The sequence below is a fragment of the Phalangium opilio genome, unplaced genomic scaffold, assembly GCF_054372755.1.
Source record: "Phalangium opilio isolate 3A_F unplaced genomic scaffold, DU_Popi_V2 ptg000329l_1, whole genome shotgun sequence".
NCBI classification, from domain to species: Eukaryota; Metazoa; Arthropoda; class Arachnida; order Opiliones; family Phalangiidae; genus Phalangium; species Phalangium opilio.
In genome coordinates, this window is record NW_028324226.1 from 1,993,442 (window position 1) to 2,017,624 (window position 24,183).

A 24,183-nucleotide genomic window follows, 5' to 3' on the forward strand; every position below is an offset into this window, starting at 1 on the left:
GGACGAAATTGAAAATTTTCGAACTTAACCCGCGCAGATTTTAAGTAGTAGTAGACACGTGTCTAAGTAAGCTAGCAAAGCGACTTCACCTACGTCAACGTAAGATTTTAGATTGTAGTCTGCATTGACCTTTATGATGTACAAACTCGGAACGTGCACTATATGCCAACGGAAAATATCGGTATAGTAAACTACAGACCTAAGAAATTCGTTTTAGAATTAGAAATACGCGAGATGCATTGGACTTATCAATTATTATACCGAAAGTGCCAATAAAATTTGAGAGCTAAAATATTTGCGTCGCTCCTAATCTCAGACCTTAAACTTTCTAGGGAAGTCCCACCCCCTTAATTCTGTATATTATCTTTAATTACTAATCAGATGATAAGTGATAACTAATTGTAACTGTAATTTAGTAGGCCGATTTCTTCCATTGGAAGTTTCGCAAGGGCTCGATATTTCCCGAAATCGAGTGTTTTCTCTAAGGTTTTCTGTTTGTTTCAACGCGAGTTCAAGTAACAATACCAAATTTCTAATTCATGTCAATAATCAATAAATTCATGAATTTCGGGGTACTCACTCTTAACACGTTTTTTCCTTCCTATTCTCCCACGGCGGCGTCTAGAATAAAAATTAAAACATTGTTTAGAACAGGAAGTATTTACCGTTTATTTAAAATAAAATAGAAAAGAGAACTAGTTGCATTTTAAATGATATACAAAGTTATAATTGATATACGACAGACTATGGTTAATACGGTGGAAGAGGGATATTAACGTTTACGATAATCTCCTTTTCCCCCGTTTTGCTGGCGTTAACGCGGTTATCGCGAATAAGGGTAAGCTGGGGTTGCAGACACAGTGGAATATTTGAATTAATTCTATTACCTTCTTCCGTTCGGAATATATCTCTCTTTCCTGTCCCCTAACGTGACCCTCTTTAACCTCCCATATTGAAAATTTTAAAAGAAAAATGTATAGAGAAGAATCTTCCAACGAGCACCCCCTACATGGGTAAATAAATTGTTTGAGATTTTAAGAAGGCGGGTTTATGTTACGAGAAGGAAACGTGGCACTTTCTAATACCTTAATAGTAATTTACCAAATCTTAATTTAAGAATTAATTAGCCTTGTTTATATCTGTATAATTTCTAGACACGGCGTGGTTAATTTTGGCGTACAGGAAAAGTTCTTTCGCATATTGATTTCATTTAATCTTAATTGGTATTTTTTAATTGTGGGTTCTATATGGGAAATAAATTTTGAGTCGAAAATGTATTATTTAATTTAAATTAATTATGACATTTTGTCCCCTAGACAAGTTATGATTGAAGTGTTTTACGAATGACCCCTTATATGTAAGGGTCAAAAATGTAATTTCTATGACATTTTGCCCTAATAGAGGGACACCCTAAAGAAGTTATGATTGGAGTGTTTTACGGAAGACCCCTTATATTTAAGTAAGAAACCTAAATATAATGCTAATTAAATTAAGGGGTTATTCCTAAAATACTTCAATCATAACTTGTAAACGGTGTCCCTTAGGGCAAAATGTCATAAAATTGACTACCCTTAACTGTACTTGGGTACTAACACCCTTCCTTTTTGGAACACCCTGTATACTATACCGGTAACCGTAATTTCCCCAAGGAGCTAATCACTATCAAATTCCCTGTACACTGATAACGGTTTAAGTGTAATAATTTTAGCACAGTCAATGGCAGGCTTTTAAATAATAATAATTCTTAACTAACCGTTTTGAAATTAGGTCATATCTATCATTTTTCTATTAACCATATAGATATTTATGAGAAAAATAAATCAATTAATTTATTTTTAAAAATACATTGGTGTTAGGCCTTTCAAAAATGCGGTTCAAATCAGTTTAAAAAGTGGTTCAGTGTAAACGGGGCCTTCTTCTACTGTTTAATTGACCTAGCTAATAACACACTCTTAAAAATCACTAAAAGCCTATTTCTATAACTTCGTCTGAAAAATTTAATTCAATTTCTTGAAATATTTAAAATATTTTCGCGGTACACTTAAAATCGAATTAAATAAGGTCATGGTTTCATAAATTGAGTACAAATTAATAATAAAAGCTTACACTTAAACTGCGCGTAACAGAGGAGTTGAGGCGACGTCAAGAAATGGCATCAAATATACCGCAAACTCAAGCCAATCACGTTGAAAATTTATACATTTACATCTCAGTTAAACTATGCATAAATTATATAGGGAGTTAAACGGTCCGGGGTGACTTTTAATTAGAGAGAATAGGTATTTGAAAGACGACTGTGCCATTGGGGGAAAACACCCGCGGGAGTCGGGAGCTTGAAAAGACAAACCGACATGTTTAAAGGCAAAGTTCAGGTAGCAAAGGAATGATCTTTTTCAAAATATGAAAGGAAAAATATTAAAAATTAAATCGTCTCTTATTACAAAATAATTAACATTTAATTAGTCTTAAAAATAATCAAGGACTACTTCCTTGCCATCCACCATTGGTTTAGTGGCGTCTGCTAGCCCGAACCTCTTACCCCTCTCAGGCTGTGAGAATTCAACCAATCCCGCTCCCGTATGGGGAAGTGGTTCGATTTAGCAGACGCCACTAAACCAATTGCGCAGTAGTCCTTCATTATTTATAAGACTTATTAAATGCTATTTCTTTTGTAATAAGAGACCATTTATTTATTTTTTAAATATTTAATTTCTTTTATATTTTGAAAAAGGCCTTTCTTTTAAGGTATAATGTTATGTTACCAGAACTTTACCTTTAAAGTTGAATTCCCCAAAGACCTAAAGAGAGAGAGAGAGAATTCATCGAAGAATGGAAAACCCAAGTATACCAATCTTGCACGTGCAAACATTGATATTCCAAGTAACTAATTTGCGTTAAAATGTATTTCAAAATTTTACAGTCTTGAATTTACAACCGATTATTCGAGGAAAAACCACCCGTTGCGCTTTTCTACGTGGTGGGGAAATTAACAAAATAACTATAGGAGGTCGTCGCCGGGTTAAAACACGCCATTTCAAACAAGATAAATTACGATTACTCATCTTGACATCTATTTACCTCTGCTAGAAAATAAGTCCTTAAAATAATAAATTTAATATGAATTTTGAAGAAATATACAAGGTGTTTCAAAAAGGTTCTGCTCGAGGTTCTGTAGCCGAAATACAGCGGTTTTAAGACTAGGAGAAGTGATACCATGTACACCAGGAGGCCATACTACATGGTACCGCACTCTGCCCCCAAGTAGCCAGGCCTACTGGTGCAAATGGTATCAATCCTCCATGAATGGGTGATTTTGAGTCGTCGAAAATGTAACTTCTATGACATTTTGACACAATGGACACCATTTACAAGTTATGATTGCAGTGTTTATGGATAACCCCTTAATTAAATTTAAACAAGAAACTGATGCTAATTTTATTAAAGGGGTCATGCGTAAAACACTTCAATCATAACTTGGATAATAGAGCCAACTAAATTTGGCTTATACCACCCTTTCTGGAACACCCTGTACATTTCAGAAAGATGTTTGTTTGTTTATTTGTATGTTTATTCTTTAAGCACGGTCACAATTCGTTAATTTACGAATTCGACCAAACTGCATTAGTAGTGGTTTGCTAATTGAGTTCCTCAAGGTTAGTTATTAAGCTTGTAATGAACGTAAAACCTTTCATATGCTGCCAAGGCCTATAGTAATCCACAGCTATATTAAACGGTTTTCTTTTTAAGATTCCTAATTTCGTAGTAATTAATTTTAGAAACTAATATACTTGTCCTAAAAAAAGGCCGATGAAAATTGAAATTTCCATAAGTTTGTCGTAAATAATTTTTAAGAACTGTATATGATGAAATGCATGCCGACTCGATCTCTCGCTTGCAAAGAACTTAATTTAAAAAAAAAGGTTTATATAGATATTTAAAGTATTTGGGACATATTTTTAAGGAGAAGATATTAGTTACTATATCCTTAATTTAATAACGCTGTTTAAAATCCTTTGCGCAACATTTTTAGATGGAATTAAATGTTTATGCATATTTGTTCCTTGAATTTTTTATTCTCTACAGAAATATGCAAATTACTTTTGAGTAAATAAAATTTTCTCGTTTTCACCGAGACATAGGCGGGGGTTTATTTTTCATTGCACCCACTAAGTTAGCCCGTTAATTTAAATTATAAATTTAACTTTAAGTTAAGATAAGATATATTTGGCCTTATAAAAGTCAGTCTTCAATTAAAGTTAAACTTGAATTTAATTATCAAACTAATTTAATTAATATTCCCCATCAGTTTAACCAAAATCTAATTTAGCCAATTTTTGTCCGACCAAAGGTTAAGATTAGGGTCATGGAACATTTTAGACTCAAAATGGTACATAGAACTAGAAGAAATTGAAAGATAATTCTAATTTGATTAAATCTTTATTATTACTTGCAAAAGGTGACCCTTGGGTCAAAACGTCACTGAACATTTTAGACTCAAATTGGCTCTAAAGAACCCATTATAATTTAATTAAAACTTTAATTAATTAATTAATCATAACTTGTAAACGGTGACCCTTGGGTCAAAATGTCATAGACCATTTTAAACACAAAATGTCCCATAGAACCCACTGAACTTCGGTCCAACCACCATTTTGTAACTCACTATGCATTAACATAAGTTTATAAGATATGTTCCAAAAGTATGACGCTAGCCATACTTAGTAATGCTAGAGACTTACAGCTCGAGCTAGTTCGAGAACGACAAGCGAGAATTGAAGTCCTACACTCGGTTAATATTGCAGTCCATCTTCATATTTAGTCTGTATTAGCCTTTGACAGCGCCAAAACCAGGCGTCGCTTTACCTCGAATCTATGACCTATGTCACTTCATGACAAGCTCCAGTTTGTAACCATTGACAAACTTATGAAGCATATCTAATGAACTTTTGATTTTAGTGAGAACTTATTAAAAACTATAAAACCGAATCTACACTACTCAAATCTACGCGTATAAATTTAGAGAAAAATTCAGCTAGCGACTATTAAAAACGAGGTAATAATCGAATGTCACGGAATCTAAAAAAATAAATCAACCAAGCATCTAAACAGCCAATAGAATTGACGCACACACACCCTGCAGTCAGTTCTTACTCTTAACTGTACAATCGTTAATAGCTTGAAGAATCAACAGGGCTTGTTTCTTCAATGTAAGTAATGTAAATTAAAGACTAAACTCGCAACTAAAACTACAGAACTTCCACAATTAAATTGTCGCGAAGCGGGCGGGAATAGAACGATTAAGAAACAAAGGCGCCTTTGAAATATATTTTCAAAGTGGGAAAAATATGAAGGTGTTAGAAAGTAAACACACCGGAACAAAGTGACTTAAAGCGTGTTTCAATGTTTGGTTTTCGTTTGGAAAGGGTGCAAAATTTTTAGGGACTGTTGTATATAAATATAGAAAATTATGAAAAAATTTCAGTTTTATTTTTTTATTATTTCTTTCTTCAGGTTTAGGTACCGCCCACTTGCATTTCATCAGACACGCATATAGGGTGACTTGAAAAATCCACCTCTTTTCCCAAAGCTACTATTATATTAACTTAATTTTATCGACTTTTTAAAAGGGATGTTGAATAGATTGTCGGACGTGATCTTTAACTTTCAATTTACATATCAGAAAATTTTCAGAGCTAGCTTTGGCTCAATCTGGAATACATATTCAGCTAATAGAAATCATTGTGCACCATGTTCATACCTCTACGGGCTTTGTGGGCCGGGCTATCCTTCACGCCTCATTATTCTGACGTCTTTCTAGACTATGATTTCATTGGTTGAGAAGTTTCTTGGAACGAGCAAGGTTCAACGTGCAGTGATAAACATTATTCGAGAGGAAAAATTGGTCATCTATAATGATTGGACTAGCTCTTCATACAAAATCCGCAGTCCTAGATATGTTGAGAAAACAGCTACACAATGATTCCAATTAGCTGTATGTATTCCTGGTTCAACAGAGTTCTTTCAGTTCTATGGCGATGACGTCATACCCCCTCAGTGACATTTCACTATCAGGGCAGTACAGAATCTTCTGTTATAAAAGTGTCCCCAAAGCGAGGGATTCATAGTCTACTCCCAGACTATACCGGCTTTAGTTTACCAAAGATATTAGATAGGCCTTCAAAATTACCAGTACTACAAAGTCCCTATGTTTGTAGTCATATCAAGAAGCGATACCTAGTTTACTAGGGAGAAGGTATAAGATGTCTAAGTATTCGCGCGCCATAGTCCCAGCCCCCCTTTCAAATACAAAAGAGGCCGGGCTATTTCGCCTCTCCTCAGTCGGAAAATACGTAACTTTCGCGTCGCGCTGATATGAGTTTTCAAGAACCAATAAGATGCTGGTAGTAATTTAGAGGCGGGGATTAACTCCGGACCTTTGTTTGGACTGGAGATAAAGCTAGAAATGTGGCGAATATATACCTTATCCCTAGTAAACTAGATATCGCTTCTAGGTCATATCTAAAGTCTTTGTTGTCCATTTACCCATCAATGTTCCGAACGTCTTTAGAGTATAAGACAACAAAGTGGCCACTCGTCACACTCCACTTATGAAACCGTTAAATCATTGACACTTAATCCTGGTATTCGGTTAAATATTTCGATTGAAATGAATAAAACTAATTCTATAACTACACCATTTTTAGAATTAACGTTAAAAACGCGTAATTTTAAGCATACACTTCACCCTCTCTTTAAAATTAAAATACAATGTATCCCCGAAGAAAAAAAAACAGCCAATTTATATACTCAAATATGTAAATTCGTATACAGAAGAGGCGTGCAACGGGAGGTTCAACCTCCGTAGCCGTTCGAACCGAACGCCCCCGCTATGGCGACATACATACACCTCACGGGCTAAGCTAAATTGAATTTTTTAAAAAAAAGAGGGCTAAACGCGTATAAATATATATACCTATGAAATTAATATTCCATAAACACGGTTTTACAAATATTAACGCTGTGCAATACAGTACATAAACACGAAACATATGTACGCAATACACAAATATAATGAATTTTGTTGATAGATAAAAATCAAAGGCTAAAAAACGTAGAACAAAAAAGTTTTATATGTTGTCGCTGTAGAAGTTTGGGGGTATGGTTTTTGGATAATTCGCTATTCCTAAACCCAGATCACGTATTTAACGTAATATAAAAATGAAATAACGTAATACTATGATAGTAAAGTAGAAGCGAGAAGTAGCTTCTAAGGGGGTTGTACCGCTACCCATTTTCTAGTAAAAACGCGTTAGAGAGGCGGACCCAAAATGAGGCCCTTTATACCAAGGCGATTGAGACGCGTATAATAGAAATGAGTATAAGACAATCCAGCAGAAGGGGATAATAGAAGAAGGATGACACTCTGTATCCTCTTAATACTGTAGTTATGAAACATGATTCTTCCAAGGTTCAGTGTTCACCTTTTTGTTTGCTCCCCCGCTCATCAAACCAAGTTCAGATGAGCATTGCACTGTGCCAGGGTGAATTCTATAACTATTTAGTACTAAATACTCAGCAATCAACCCACAAACCTTGATTGTCATGACGTTTGACAAAATTCCACCCAGAAGCGCATGCGCCTTGGTAAATAGTTAAGCGTTAATATTGTAATGATCAGGGAGCTATTTATCGCGTATGTGATTCGGTTCACTAACCTTGCTATAATAAATGTATAACGATGTTGGGAAGAATCATGTTACAATTACCCAGGCCGCTTTGTGGGTAGTACACTTCTCTCGAAGAGAAGTATTATATACTTCTGACTATAGGCATAGTTAAAAAGGCGTAAAAAACTACCGGAGAGGAAACTAGGGATTTTTTGAAAAGACTGTACATGCCATGCTCCTGTACAGCTACTTCCATGCAGGTATACTAAGGCCTCTCCACCTTTTACCTGTTCAAAATTTGGAGCACGTGCCAATGACCAATGCACGTATACGTCTATGTATACGCTATAGCCTTTTGTATGGAATATTCAAGGTTTGTTTGCATTTAAGGTATAAGTTGGGTTTAATTGATAAATTAACGCCGTGTCGTGTCATATTGTGCTCGTAACTAACATTTGACGCATCTTTCGCTAGCTTTTATGTTTAAAATGAGTATGTGTACCTTTCTTTCATTGATACGATACGGAAGACAATGAATTTATTAAGGACAGAACAGGTTGAGTTTGTTAAAATTCAATAAATTATACTGAGAATTGGCATTTTTCATGATGTTCGCCTGTATGTTTGTTTTACCGGCTGCACATCAATGTTAGCGTTGCAGAGCGCGTACGGGGGTTTGAAGAACTGACATTTTTTAGACCTAAATTTTAGATTTGATTATGGTAAGTTTACTGTAATGGAAAATTATTTTGCGATTTAAACTTATTTATACGAGTTTTGTTTAATATCCAAGCAAGAAAAAAATTTGCCGGAATAATGCATAGTTAACTTTAATTCATGGATAACTAATTAATATAGAGTCACCTTTTACTATATTCAGGAATTATCTGGGTCCTTTCTAAAAAAACTGATATAGAAATTGAGCAGCGTTCCCACTGCAGACTTGGCATACAAAGCCAAAAAAAAAAACTATTTCGTCTTATTTCAGGGAGGAATAGGAAAGAAGCGGAATTACACGCACGTTCTAGATCTAGACATCTGAACTCGCACACCGGGAGAAAGGGAGATCGAGGGATTTAGGGTGGAGGGAGGGGAACATCGTCATGGCTTATCACGTGACCAGCGGCACATCAGAGTTACCGTAAACTCGCACTATGAACTGCCCTCTCGCGAGAATCTTTATAACGAAAGAAAGCGTCCGTTGGCTGCAGTTTCACGCGTAATCAGTTTTCAAAATGGTACATTTTGTGTTGGAGAGAGGGCACAAAAAACGTTAACTCAATATACAAACAGTTACCCACCTGTCAAGATGGAACTAATTTAACCCCCTTCGATACCTTTTCTCCCACGGTGGGTGTCTAGGCTCGCGGTGTAGAACACCAGTACAACTCACAATACGACTCCCTTTCCAGTCCTCCCTGGTACTACGTACCTTTCAAACACTGATTGTCATAAGTGCGAACAAGTCTATAATAACCACCCAAATTTAGCATACGTTTACCCTTGCGAAGAAAAAAAAAAACTGTAAATCTAAATCCCGATACGACTTTAATAGCACAAACAGGCGTACGTACCTCGATATTTTTCGATATTCTACGATGGATTTTTATAACGCTACCTTTCACCTATGGTTTTATGTAAATTACAAAGTCGGCGGTCATTGGAGAGTAGGGGGGAACGGGGGTCACGAAAAAATAGGGGGTAGATTTACCTTTTGATAGGTGGGTGGACTCTAGGGGTAGCCGAAATTGGTCAGCTAATGAAAAAATCGTGTCCAAACTCCTCCCAAAACTTCAAATGTAGACTTTTTTAGCTATAAGCTATAGTAAGTTTTTTTCTCTCCCTCTCATACCCTCGTAACGGATGGGTGATATTTTTTGTCAGGTTTTTTTTTTATACGGTGGGATATTACCCTAAGGATTTTACCTAACTGTATTTCAATCGGTAAATTAAACGACCGCACCTAGAGATACACTCTTCTAAGAATTAAACCTGAGCCAATTTAGCTATTTTAGTGGATTTCACGCACATAGAAGTATGATTGAAGGGATTTCACGCGCATAGAAGTATGATTGAAGGGATTTCACGCGCATAGAAGTATGATTGAAGGGATTTCACGCGCATAGAGGTATGATTGAAGGGATTTCACGTGCCTACAGAGGTATGATTGAAGGGATTTCACGTGCCTACAGAGGTATGATTGAAGGGATTTCACGTGCCTACAGAGGTATGATTGAAGGGATTTCACGTGTCTACAGAGGTATGATTGAAGGGATTTCACGTGCCTACAGAGGTATGATTGAAGGGATTTCACGTGCCTACAGAGGTATGATTGAAGGGATTTCACGTGCCTACAGAGGTATGATTGAAGGGATTTCACGTGCCTACAGAGGTATGATTGAAGGGATTTCACGTGCCTACAGAGGTATGATTGAAGGGATTTCACGTGTCTACAGAGGTATGATTGAAGGGATTTCACGTGTCTACAGAGGTATGATTGAAGGGATTTCACGTGTCTACAGAGGTATGATTGAAGGGATTTCACGTGCCTACAGAGGTATGATTGAAGGGATTTCACGTGCCTACAGAGGTATGATTGAAGGGATTTCACGTGCCTACAGAGGTATGATTGAAGGGATTTCACGTGCCTACAGAGGTATGATTGAAGGGATTTCACGTGCCTACAGAGGTATGATTGAAGGGATTTCACGTGCCTACAGAGGTATGATTGAAGGGATTTCACGTGCCTACAGAGGTATGATTGAAGGGATTTCACGTGCCTACAGAGGTATGATTGAAGGGATTTCACGTGCCTACAGAGGTATGATTGAAGGGATTTCACGTGCCTACAGAGGTATGATTGAAGGGATTTCACGTGCCTACAGAGGTATGATTGAAGGGATTTCACGTGCCTACAGAGGTATGATTGAAGGGATTTAACGTGCCTACAGAGGTATGATTGAAGGGATTTCACGTGCCTACAGAGGTATGATTGAAGGGATTTCACGTGCCTACAGAGGTATGATTGAAGGGATTTCACGTGCCTACAGAGGTATGATTGAAGGGATTTCACGTGCCTACAGAGGTATAATTGAAGGGATTTCACATGCATACAGAGGTATAATTAAAGGTATTCCATGTTCATACAAGTATAATTGGACCTTTATCCAGCAGAAGTGTAATATTAAATGTGTAAAGTAAAGCTAATTACATGACTATTTCCTTGGTTTAGGGGCCAATCAGTGTTCGGGAGCATGTATTTCCGTAAACCCCATGTTCTTTTAATTGGCATGCACTTTCCACTCAGTTTGACCCAAAGAACACACCCTTCAATTTATGGCAGACTTATCAGAAACACCCCGTATAACTGTCAACATAAACATAATTCTGTGACTCAATTACTAATCAAAATCCTTTCTTATGATGTTCCTTAACAAATAAAATTAGCCATGGCACAAAACCAGGGTATAACACGTGCAAAAACTAACAACATTGATAATAACCTTCTTCGATCCGTTACTAAACAGTGTATAGTCTAATTTCACTGGACGTAATATTGCAACAATCCCCTAAAAACAAATTATGACTAAACCTTTTAGAAAAATTACAATATGTATATATTACCAGGAATGCATACAGTCAATAGGAATCATTGTGACACCATATATCCCATGTTAATTTCTACACAGGTTTTGTGGGCCGGGCTTGAGAACTTACTACACGTCACGCGTCATAATTCTGATGGCGTCTTTCTAACTGTAATTTCATTGGTTGGTAGCAGCCTCGAGGTCAGACGCGCGCGCTCAAGGTGTAACAGGCAACGAGATACATTATTTGAGATGTAAAATTCGTCATATATTCATATATTATGATTAATCTAGCTCTTCCCACAAAATCCGAATAAAGATATGTTGAGAAACTGGTTACATAATGATTCTTATTCGCTGTATGAATTCCCGATATTACAAATGCATATACATTTTGAATAAAAATATACTTTTATAAAACCTCGTAGAAAAAAACATTAGGTTTTTTATACGTACAATCATTTGATTTTCACAACAATCTAAAACTTTCTCCCCGTTAAAGGACCAGTCTAATTTAATTCCTAAAATTTTAAACACGTCATTAAACATTTCTATGTGTATAAATACAATATATACCAAAAAAAATTTGGTCCCATCAAAACAAAATCTTCAAAATTTCGCGCTACCGGAAGTTGATATTAGTTCTCTGTGACGTAAAAGGTGAAAATTATACAAGAAATAAGGCTTAGATTTAAACCTAATCTTATACGCAATGTTATGCTAAGCCTACTTTGAGACTTGAACTATGACGCAGATGGGGAAAGAAAATAATTCCCGCGCATTTCAAATTAATATCAAGCTGCATGGTTTTTAAATTATTTCAAAAAATTATATCGTAGTGAAATCTTAACCGATTTTAACGTAACTTGCCTTATTTTAAAGAGAAAATACCCCTACCTTATTATATTTTATTTAAATGAGACTTGACCTTTAAACAAAGCGCGTGTTGTTCCTGGGACATTAACATAAAAGTTTACGTTTTGAAAAAGTGTATTCGCATTTATTGTGAAGGAAAAATAGATTAGTGTATAAATATATTCAAACGATTAAAAGCGAGTCGCTTTCACCGGAATTCCATTTCAAATTAACGGAACTAAAGAGAGTCTAAACCGAAAGGGGTGATTTTCATAATGTAGACTATATATTTCAACACCCTCCATTATCACAATATTCGACTTAACTATACGTAATATAATTTCAATCCTTTTAAGTTCATTACCCTTTCATACGTTAAACAAAATCAAATTTAAATAAGTTGATTTATTTACTAGTACTTTTGTAAAAGATAAAATATACTTAGTTCTTCATGGGCAAATATATTTATTTTCGGTTCCATTGTTAAACTAAACATTCGGTTATATTTTGTTAAGTTAAATAACGTATAGGAAGGAAGGTCATTAAAAAGCTTTTAAAATCATGCGATTTACCTAATTCGAAAACACAAGGAGTGTGTGATCTTGGGGTCGAACTGAGTGGAAAGTGCATGTCGAAGAACATAAACGGGGTCTACAACATGATTTAGTTATAGGAGATATGGGCTCCCAAACATTGATTGGCCCTAAAACAATTAAGGAAATAATAACACATGTTGAGTAATTAGCTTATTTTACAAGCGTACGCAATAATTCCTGCAAGATAAAGGATGAATAACGTTCTTAAATTGAAGATTATTGAAGGCTCATATGTCTTACTCCGTATGTGTGACTATTTTCTTAATTGTTTTAGGGGCCAATCAATGTTTGGAAGCACATATCTCCGCAATTAAATGATGTAGTCCCCATCCATGTTCTTTGTGACACTAACAAATCCTTTAATTTATGGCAGACTTATCAGAAACAGCCAGTATAAAGAGGTGCACTTATGATTGAAGAAAATAACCTACGATTTAATAAATGAATTTAACCGTCTAATATTCGTGAGATAATTCGTATTAACTCACGATAAAAAACGTTATCGCAAGTAGGTCTGTATTTAATATTTAATCAAGTATTATATATAATTATTAAAAGTGGATTGGAATGAGTAAATGACGTTTTAAAATTGATTTCATTTCATTAATTGTACACTTTGTTAATTAAAATCGTGAGTCGATAAGCTTAACGGAAAACGCACGATTAAGTATTGTGAAATTTTTATAACACTCCTTGGCAATACTGACACGCAATACTAAATCACGTTACCAGAAGTGAAATTCCGTTTTTGGCTACCAGAAGTGAAATTCCGTTTTAGGCTATCATAAGTTTATAAGATATGTTCCATAAGTATGACACTAACTATACACTACATAATGCTAGAGACTTACATTTCGAGCTAGTTCGAAAACGACAAACGAGAATTGACTACACTCGGTTAGTTTTGCAGTCCATCTTCCTATTTAGTCTGCATGTACTAAGCCTTTGACAGCGCCTTGCCAGGCGTCGCTTTACGAGAATCTATGACCTACGTCACTTCATGACAAGTTCCAGTGTGTAACCAGTGACAAACTTATGGAACATATCTTATGAACCTATGATTTTAGAAGATTGTAACTAACTACACGGACCGCGCGGTGTGTTGGGGTTTTGTTGACAAAAGGCACTTAGTACAGTATTCCCCAGTGCCTTTTAGGCTTAAGTTTAAACCAAAGCTATATACATTTGGCCTAATTTTAATCAAGAGTTGACTTAAATATAAACTAATCATTCTTCAAAACCTTTTTAATTATGGTTCGTTTATCAATTTTAAACTGCCAATTAAAAATCTGATTTCGACTCGACTGACGTTTGCAAGTCAAATTTAAAAATATGAGCGTCATCACCAATTCTTGAAGGATGGGGTAAGGAAGTATGTGTATATAATACAAGTCGAACTAACCGGGGTTCAAACTGGGGGTCAACTACTCAACGGTCAGCGGATTTTCGAGGCGGAAAGGTGAAACTAAGAGGAAAAGAAGGAGGGGTTGGAGGAGAAAAAGGGTTAAACGCCACGCGTGCACTATATAGCATGAATATATATTATTTCACCCATGAAAACTCAATAGTCAATAACCATGAAAACATCAATTTTCAACGTGACAGCATGCAACATTCAAAATGGTAATTTTTCAAGAAGACTACCTTGAAGGGCAAGTTCAATTTTTTAAATCCAATTTAATGAGGTAGGGGGCATTTTTCTCTTTGAAGTAAGACAAATTTCGTTAAAATCGGTTAAAATTTCACCGAAAAGCAAATTTTTGAAATAATTTAAAAATTCATTCAATCAAAAAACGACTCTGACCATCCACGTCATAAATACGTAAAAGGTTGGTTCTAAACAATCGCGCTTGAATTTGAAATTTCAAACTAGGCTTAGCAATAACATTGTGTTTAAAATTAGGCTTAAGCCCAAGCCTTATTTCTTGCATACCTTTCACATTCTACGTCACAGGGAACTGACATCAACTTCCGGCAGCGCGAAGATAGCAAAGATTTTGTTTTGAGGGAACGAAATCTCTTTTTGAAATATCAAACGCTGTAGAAATTTAAAAATTATTACTGTCTTTATACGTACTAATTAATAAACATGTTTAATGTCGTGTGTTAAACTTCACGATCTAACTAAGACCCACGATTTTAATTAAAATGATTTCTTCAACGTGGTTCCATCCCAAGATGATAAGTTACCAACAAGTCATTATTCCAAAACAACAACTGCGAACTTTCTAAAAACTGTAGCTTTCATACTCAAAATCAATTTAATTACGTCGGTCTTAACTCTTAAGTTGAATAACCTTGTTAAAACTGAATACATTCTTGACTATATAACTCGACTCTAACCAGAGAAAGTTAAAGAGGAGGTTGGCAAATGGTAGGAGAGAGAGGGGAGAGAGAGAGAGAGAGAGAGAGAGAGAGAGAGAGAGAGAGAGAGAGAACATGAGGAAGAGGAAGAGAGAGTAGGAAAAGGAAGAGGAGACGGTCGTCGTCGGCAACGGCGGTGAAGGGAAATTAGCGGCAATATCCGTGGATGACTTCCCCTGTCCGCGTTGCAACGCCGCGACCGTTCCGTTTTCCAGCAAGCAAGCCAGCAAGCGGTAGCTTGAGCGCGCCCATCGTCTCGTCGCGGATCGTCCTGGTCCCCTTCCCGCACCCAGAAATGAAAGTGGAGGAATCCATCCATCATATAGATGTCTAGGACATACGTTCATACTCGTGTAAAAGACTATGGCTTCTCTCCTCCTCTCGTCATTCGTCCACTCTTTACTCACTCTTAGCCTAGCTGTCCCTACGTCTAGCTAGCTAGCTGGCTTCGTTTGGGAGCCAATACTTGGTACATAGTATTCCTGCTTGGTTTATACTTATAGATAAGGATGGAAAGAAAGAACTGCAGGGATTGGTGTGGTGCTGCCCAAAATTTGTTAGACCGCATTTTTTCTATCTCTCTCGCTTTCCAGAGGTAGATGCATGGGTGTACCGGTTCTTTCACTTAGAAAGTTTTCTAAAGATGGTATACGTGGTATGGTATCTTGGTTCTTGGGTTATATATGTACCGTATAGTTGATGATCGACTCATCATCGGCTTTGTGTCCAAAAAATCTTTAAGAATCTCAGCTCCAGAGGAAATGAGATGGGTTTCGGTCGGACTCAAGTATACAGTAGCACAGTCGGTAATTTAACAAATATAGCCCCAAATTACCTATTTATATCAGACCGTCATTTTTATAATGGTAATTTACCAAACAGTTTACAAATTTTGACCCTCAAAACCTTTTTGAGTAAACTGCCAGAGTTTATAAAAATGAGTCCATTTTACATCTACGTCCAGGTTTTTACACAATTTCCCATTAGTTTGAGTTGTTTAAACCACCTAAACTAGGTTTAAAATGCTCACAATTCAACGTGGTTAAATAGACTATATACACATTAAGAAAAATAAATTTCCATAAATTACCCAAAATTTGAATCGGTAATTTCACATCTCTATATAGACCCGAGCCAGTTCCACCTTTATGGCAAAAATTACTGAGAGGGAACCAATCATTGGCAATGCAAATTATTTGACTAATTATAGCAATTTTAAAAACTAATTTATACAATTTAATTTAATTGATCTAAACTAATCTCTGGGGCCCATCGGTTTTCTAAAAAAATCAATTTGAAAAACCAGATCAGTGATATCAACAAGGGTCTCAATTGGAGCTCGAAATATGTTTTAAAACACTCTGATGTTGTTTCACAATTATAGCAACTTAGAAAACTAATTAACTTATTTAAATACGTATATCTTAAACTGATTTAGTTTGTTTGTGCTTTGGCCCAGGTTTGGCCAAAAAGCTCTAATTTCGGGACGACAGCGTTAGAGAAGAAATACTCCATGGAGATATTCTTCTCTAGTTTATTTTCCATGAACTACTCACGGAAAATAAACTGCATAATCCACGAGGCAGTTAATTTGTTTCCTTTAATAGAGAAGTTACCAATGGGCCGCCTTTATTACTAAGTCAAAATTAAGACATCACTCATTGAAGAACGTGCGCCATTTTATCACTAAATATGGACACGTAAACTTATTAATTTACCAAAATGTAGATATTAGTCTTACAAGTCGTTTTACACCTCATAGTAACAGGCAAAAAATACAGTAATTATGGGACAAATATGAAACGGAAAACAAGTAAAAAAACTAGAAGATAACGACAAAAAAAATGAAACCAATTTCCCTCTGTACGCAAAAATCTTTATTGGTAATAGATTTTTTCCCTTGATTATTTAAGAATTCTGAAAACGAGCGCCGGATATTGCAAAATTTAGTCCTTCATGCAGGGGGGGGGGATCATCTAAAAATGCTTCAATAAATAATCTATAACCTTTCTGCGAAATGACCAAAAAAATCTACATGGAAAAAATTATAATGTGGATAATACCCAAGAGAGATATATCTAGTATACCAAAATGAATGAATGAAGCGATATTCAATTTGAGTCTCAACTAGAACCAAAGTTAATACCATGATAAATACAGCCTAATTTTTATATTTAAAATGGCTTTCATCTATGGTATAATCTCACGATTGAAAAAATGTCATACCTTCATTCGCGATGACCCAAGGAATGAAGTGGAATACTGAATTCTTTCTAATAAAGGTTTCTTCACGTTTCCTTTCCTTGCATTCCCATTATTAAGTAATTCAACGCGTACAAATAAACAGCACGCGCACAGTAGATTGAGGGTGGGGATATATATATAAAAAAGCCGATAATTACGTCGCAACTGTGGGTGGGGGGAAAGATGGCAAGGAGTAAAGTATACAGGAGAAGAAAAAAATTAATAAGCGTTCGACCAGGGAATTTGCAATTATCTTAGGCTCTGACCCGCAAGAGTAGCTTGTATATTCATGGCGACGGCTTTGAGACTGACCGATAGGTCTGGGGAATTCAAAGTAAATCGGAGTCCCATACTCATAAATAACGCTATGGGTCATCTTATTATTAAGGGGAGGGGGAAAATTGGTTTTAAAGACTCGATGGACTTCGGTGGTCAGTTTGTAAGCGTAAAATTGTATATAGAGACCTTGGATATTGGTGTACTACGTTTTCGGGTTGTTGGTCATCTTGCATGGATATCACGTCTACGACGACGTTTTTCCCGCTGGCCCCTTATACAGGCAGTCTAGCGCCGCTTGCAAAAAGCCACCTAATAAGCTCCGATCACTGCCCTAGCTCCCTATAGTTTAACCGTGCTTTCGGTTGCACGCATCAAGATGGGTGGAATTAATTTAGAAGTTGCCATTCCTGAATTTAGTTAGGTAAAAACGCCAAGGTATGTCCAAGAAATGGAAAGTTGGTCCCAAGTGACGACTGATAATCAATGTTTAAAGCACAAAGTACTTTAACTAGGAGGTTGAAATTTGGCAGGGACGTTACCCTTACTAGTTCGTACGCAACAAAAAAGGATTTTTTTCAATCCATCACCATCTTGGAAAATGGTGGCCAAAAATGTAGAAAATTCGTCTTTATGGAATAAAGTTCACATTTTTATACCGAAAACGGTAATATTTCGAACAGTGGTTCCCTTTATCCTATAGATGAACTTTGTGGTAAACCTTTGGGGTTCGATTTGCCGCCATCTTTTAAAATGGCGGAAAGAAAAGTAACAACAAAAAAAAATACTCGAAGGGCAGCGCAGGGTCACTTACGAATTAAAACCCAAACATATTTTTAGTTAGTTTAAACGGGAAGAAGCTTAAGGGAGTCTAGATGTTATTAAAGGAGCTCGATCACCGGACTGGAGCCTAGCTGTTGGGGTCAAGTCCGCTCTTAGTTCCGAGGAAAAGCACCCAACTCTTTGGGCACAAGGAATGAGGCCACCGTCACTATACTAACCAACAATTTGACCCCCACAAGCTCGGGTCAGTTCCTTTAACTATTACGTTTTTTTGCAACGAATACAGGTAATTGAAGAACTGAAATAACGTACACTGTCCTTTATTAATCTATCCAAGTATCAAGCTTCAATCGCGCGCCATACGCTCACTTGGCACCCACCACCTATAGCTCCTCTATAACATGGTTGGAATAAACGTAAAATTGGGCAAGCTCTACTCTTTGCGGGAATATAGCTTATACCGTATGCGGATCGAGTCCCAACCCCCAGTGAGAATGAGGTATTGGCGTTCCGGGACAACTAACTTGTAGAGTGGCAATTTCACTTTTAGAAAGTGTTGGAACGCCGCGATGAAATACTTAGGGACTTAAACGAACAAGCCAGACCTCCCAGACCACCATGCACTCAATGCCAGGAAAGCCATTATGACGTAATCCATAAAAAATGTTCAATATTGACTACGTAATTTCGTTCAGTTCAAATTTAAAATGCGAACATAAATCTACTCTATAGACTACAGTACAATAATTTATTAGAATCAGAAGTATATAATACTTCTGTTCGAGAGAAATATACCACCCACAAAGCGGGGTAATTGTATCATGATTCTTCCCAACATCCCTTTACATTTGGAGCAAAGGTAATACTAAACCGAATCACATACGCAATAAATAGTTCCCTCATCATTAGCACTTAACTATTTGCCAAGGCGTCCTTGTGGATTTTTGCCCCACGTCAAGACAATCAAGGTTTGTGAGTTGATTGCTGAGGGGTAGTACCACCAAACAGTTATAGAATACATCCTAGCACGGTGCGATGCCCAATTGAAGTTTGATGAGCAGGAGAGCGAACATAAAGGGGAGTCTAGCGGGGAAGAATCATGTTACATAACTAAATTGTAAGATTAGTAATAAGAGTGTCATCCTTCTTCTATGATCCCCTTCTACTTGAATGTACTTCTTACGCGGAAGCAAAACTTTGGAAATTATGTTTCAGTTTTTGGAAAACCAAAAAATTTAGAAAAAGCGTGCAAATTCTGAGGTACTTTGTAATTTCTAACAAAAGTATTAGTTTAGGGTAAACACTTGTTTTAAAAATAAAACACGGAAGTCTGCATGAACTTAACCAGAAATTTTTCGCGTAAAAACATAAATGAATTATTATTACGCAAAAACAAACCTAATGGGTATACAGTATACCAAAAGGGTTTAATATTTAATGTTACACTAACTGTGAAACTTTTAAACATTACTGAAATTGTAACATTGTTGAAACTTACGAACGATTAACGTTGAAACAGGAATGCATACAGTTAAAAGGAATCAAAAGGTCCCATATACATCTCGTGTTAATTTCTGGGACGGGCTTGAGAACTTACTATCCGTCACTCGTCATAATTCTGACGTCTTTCTAACTGCGATTTTATTGGTTGGTATAGAAACACGAGGTGTAACGCGAAGCTAGATACAATTCGTTATACATAATGATTAGTCTAGAAAAATCCGCAGTCCTTACGTTAAGAAAATGGGTGGCTACACATTTATTCCACTTAGCTGTATGCATTCTTGGTTAAAATAAAGTGTAGGCACTTTTAAGCAAACAAAAACAGACTTCAAACTAATAACTAAATAAACAATGGGAGCAAAAAAATATATTGGTTTAAAAGAAGGTTCAAACTTACAGCATAGAAACAAAATTTAAAAATGAATACATTAAAAATATTATGTAATTTTTTAGCTTATAGCCTCGAGTTCGAACGTTTATACTGTACGTATATAACATTATAAATAACGCAAATACGTAAACGGTCGTATAAATTTCAAATGGATTTTAACACGCGAACAATATATTTCAAAACATTGCTAAGAACAAACAGCTCTCATTTAAGCATGAATTTACTCAATGTGACCTGATATATTGAGCTAGATTAGATTTTTACTCGTTAGTTATGAAGTCATTGCAGATGTTCAGGGAATTTTAATGTGGCAAGGGTTAACTGAAGTAATAATTATGGGACGATCATTTAGTGTTTTGATTGGGACTATACAAGGTGTTCCAAAAAGAATAGGGGTCATCGGTAAAACAATCGAAAAACAAGTTGGGAAATCAAAATAACCTCTCCGAGTCGAGACGCTATTAAGAGGTTTTTCTCAAATAATTAAATAAATGTAACTGATATCAATTATTTTAATCGTCATTAAATTACCTTAATTCCTCAAATAATTTTAAACATAGATATTGTTGACCTTTGAATTCAAGCGTACGCCTCGTTAACAATTTTTGGAAATTTAGGGTCTATAAGGCGACTAATTCACAATAAATGATATGAAAACCCGCAATTGCGTGAACCTTTAGTGGAAGCCCTGCCATTGGGAGGCTAGCCGTTTCTCATAACCCTAGCCGATAGCCGTGTACTTCTCAATCCCAACGATGATAATGGAGTATAGACGTCAAAAATTGCTTTCTGCAAAGACATTTACTCCGATTTGCCAACTGCGAAGACGTTTTCTCCGATTTGCCAACTGCGAACGCGGTGAAAGACACACACACACAGGCATGTCCAGTGTAATACCTCTCCGTGACGTCATCGCCACTCGGAGAGGTATAAAACTTGTGTCTCTTGTGACAAAATGTCATAGAAGTTACATTTAAGACTCTAAATTGACTTCCCATAGAACCACCCCAGTGTACTTCGGTTTCACGTGTTAAGTATTAGATTACTTTCACTTAAAAAATGAATAAATTCATTCAGTACTTTTAGAGTATTCATATGGGAATTTATTACGACATCCAAGTTTTATGAAATAAATATTGCATTTAAACTCTCCACGGAAATACAAATTTTAACTTAGCCTAAATGAGCCAGGAAATATACATATTAAACCAGTAGAAAAATGCAATTAAAATTTCGACTTTGTTTCTATACTCCGTTTATACCAACCAAAGCCATCATTATAAAATGTGTCGTATACCTTGAAATAAACGCTAACACGATATAGGAGGACTTGGTATACCGATTAAAAATGTGTACAACTTCAATATTACTTTTTTTATATAGCTATACATTGAGATAGAAAACAGTACGACCCTTACAAAAACATTCTATAGACATTTATTTAGAGTAGCTATATAAAATATCTATAGCGTATTTTTTAGAATTTTTATCGAACACATCAATAGAATGTCTTTAGCAAATGGGTCATTTTTATAAAGAATTATTTTAGATTATTTTTAGAAATTCCTTTAGATTCTATAGATTGGATTCTAGGTTTTGTTTAAAAAGTTTCTAGGTTTTGTTTAAAAAGTTTCTAGGTTTTGTTTAAAAAGTTTCTAGGTTTTGTTTAAAAAGTTTCTAGGTTTTGTTTAAAAAGTTTCTAGGTTTTGTTTAAAAAGTTTCTAGGTTGTGTTTAAAAAGTTTCTAGGTTGTGTTTAAAAAGTTTCTAGGTTGTGTTTAAAAAGTTTCTAGGTTGTGTTTAAAAAGTTTCTAGGTTTATTTTAAGAAGTTTCTGGGTTTATTTTAAAACGTTTCTAGGTTGTGTTTAAAAAGTTTCCTGAATTTGAAATAAATTTTCATTTATCTTTAAATTAATATAAAAAACCATCACATGTTTAAAAATGCTAGGTACCCGTTTATTTTGAAATAAAACTACATTTTATCTTCAAGTAACCATATATTTAGTATTTATCTCCTTTACTTTGTTTGACAATGAATCCATAATTTCTCTTTTCGTCGCAGTGGGATATCTTTTCATTGTATATCCTAAAAAATATTTAGGGTGATCCTGATCAGGCTCAATGTAAATAAAAAACTTTAGACGGAAATAGTCACCACAAAGAGAGTGAGATCAGGCTAATTGTAAATAAAAACTACAGACTGAAATAATCACAACAGAGGAAGAGAATCAGGAGATTAACACATATATACCATATGGCCATTGCTCTCGAGATTCCGTTCAAAGTTTTAAAGTTATATACAAATTTTTGTATTTTCATTAATTTTAGATTAGAACCAACAGCCTTTAAACTTACCAATAATTGCTTCTAATTTGATTTTATCCAGACCTGGCTTTGGTGCTTTCCCTTTATGGGCGTTACTTTGCCGCCCAGTTAGTGACTTCCCTATCAAGTCCTCTGTTGTAAATAAGTGCATAAGGAGGGATCTGGCTAGAACTGTTGGCCCAGTAGAAGTTCTTAACATCATGGATAATATACCTTTACTAACGTTTACAAGGTTTCCAATTGAAACCATAACCTGAAACAATATTTTTTTTTGTTGACATCTATCATAATATCAATCAGACGCTAAAGATTTCTTACATTTTGAGCATCATCTGAATTTTTTGGTCGAGATGTAGGAGATGAACTTGTGGAGATGGTATCATCCAAAGCAGATACATTGCCAGCCGTAACTGATGATTGAAAAGTATTCTCGTTACTTGAGATAATTTCCCTGGCAGATTCGACTAATGTTCTTAATTCGGAGAGCAGTGTTTTCCCCTCTACATAAAATAAATGATATATTTATAAGTTAATAAGCCAAAAATTAAAAGAACTCTTTAAATGATCGATAGTAATTATTCAAACCTTTCATTCTTTCAACTTTTTCCAAATTACTTGAATTTTCCCTTTTCAACAATTTGTATTTTTTTTTCAAAGTTTGATATTTATTACATTTGCAAGGCATTGGGCTTAATGGTTTAGTTAAAGAGTCAGAATTTAACTCTGAGGAGCTAGTGTTCAATACTTGTTGCATCAATAATGTTTGTTGATCTTCTTTAACTCTCTTCCTCTATAATCAAGAATAATTGTTAGTTTTATGCTTAAAATTCAGGCCAAATTTGTTACCTCATTCTTGCTAATGCCAGCTGTTTCAGTCGAAATACTAATTGATGGTCGGTCATCACTAAGCCTCCTCAAATTGCTGTTAGCAATTTCAGTCCTTTTAGCTTCCATATCGGAAAACTTACCTAATTAAAAAGAATTAAAGACCTGATGAGGGTTCATTTTTAGACTTCTAGGATTAAAGGGCGATACTCGATAAGGATATTTGTTTACAAAATTTCCGGGTTTTGATAACAGTAAAGAAACTGATTTATTTATCATTAAAAATCCAATGGCCTACCATGGGCTAGCAAAAGTCCCGTAGCTAAAGGTTTTCCATCACTCCAATTAATATCCAACTCCTGCCCAATAAATTTATCAGGGTTTTCCAAGACATTTCTTTTCATTATGCGATTATGTTTTAACATATCTTCTACATTTAAAACATCCCACATATCATCGTCTTTCCATTTTACAACAAAGTAAACAGTTTTAGCCTTGGCCATTGTGTGTTAATCTAAAAGACAAAATCATAAGTGCAAACGTAGGCAATTTGAATTTCTAATAAATAATTAGTGAACATTTGTACGTAACTTACCTAAATAAATTTTGCAATAAGAAATTCTTGTAGTTAAGCACTTAAATTCAACTTCGAAATAGCATAAATTCTAAAGTTCAATATGCGTCGGACACGTAGTTTCGGGATTCCCGTACAAGAGAAAAAGCGGGAAAAGTTAATAATACGGCACAGCCAGATATATAGAGATCCAG

The 24,183-nt window shown here is 35.5% G+C and overlaps 2 protein-coding genes across 4 annotated transcripts in view; both read right to left on the reverse strand.

The window, feature by feature from the left end:
- The window catches only part of LOC149610233 (uncharacterized), a 366,116-nt gene that overhangs the window by 17,562 nt on the left and 324,371 nt on the right, over nt 1-24,183 (reverse strand). The window contains exon 8 of the mRNA XM_089859160.1: nt 581-621. The gene's annotated coding sequence lies outside the window, so the exon portion shown is untranslated. The remainder of the gene's footprint in view (nt 1-580; nt 622-24,183) is intronic.
- Nucleotides 22,196-24,156, reverse strand: LOC149610234 (uncharacterized). Of its 3 annotated transcripts, XM_089859692.1 has the most exons (8): nt 24,011-24,156; nt 23,714-23,929; nt 23,437-23,558; nt 23,176-23,380; nt 22,909-23,090; nt 22,804-22,843; nt 22,621-22,722; nt 22,196-22,351 (listed from the first exon to the last, which is right to left on the reverse strand). In XM_089859692.1, exons 2-8 carry the CDS (start codon nt 23,916-23,918, stop codon nt 22,251-22,253), a joined length of 957 nt encoding a protein of 318 aa, XP_089715818.1. In that variant the 5' UTR covers nt 23,919-23,929; nt 24,011-24,156; the 3' UTR covers nt 22,196-22,250. The 3 variants fall into 3 exon arrangements, 2 of the variants coding, with proteins under 2 accessions (XP_089715818.1, XP_089715817.1); XR_016376838.1 differs by having other exon boundaries at nt 22,421-22,843; nt 24,011-24,153; XM_089859691.1 differs by having other exon boundaries at nt 22,621-22,843; nt 24,011-24,153.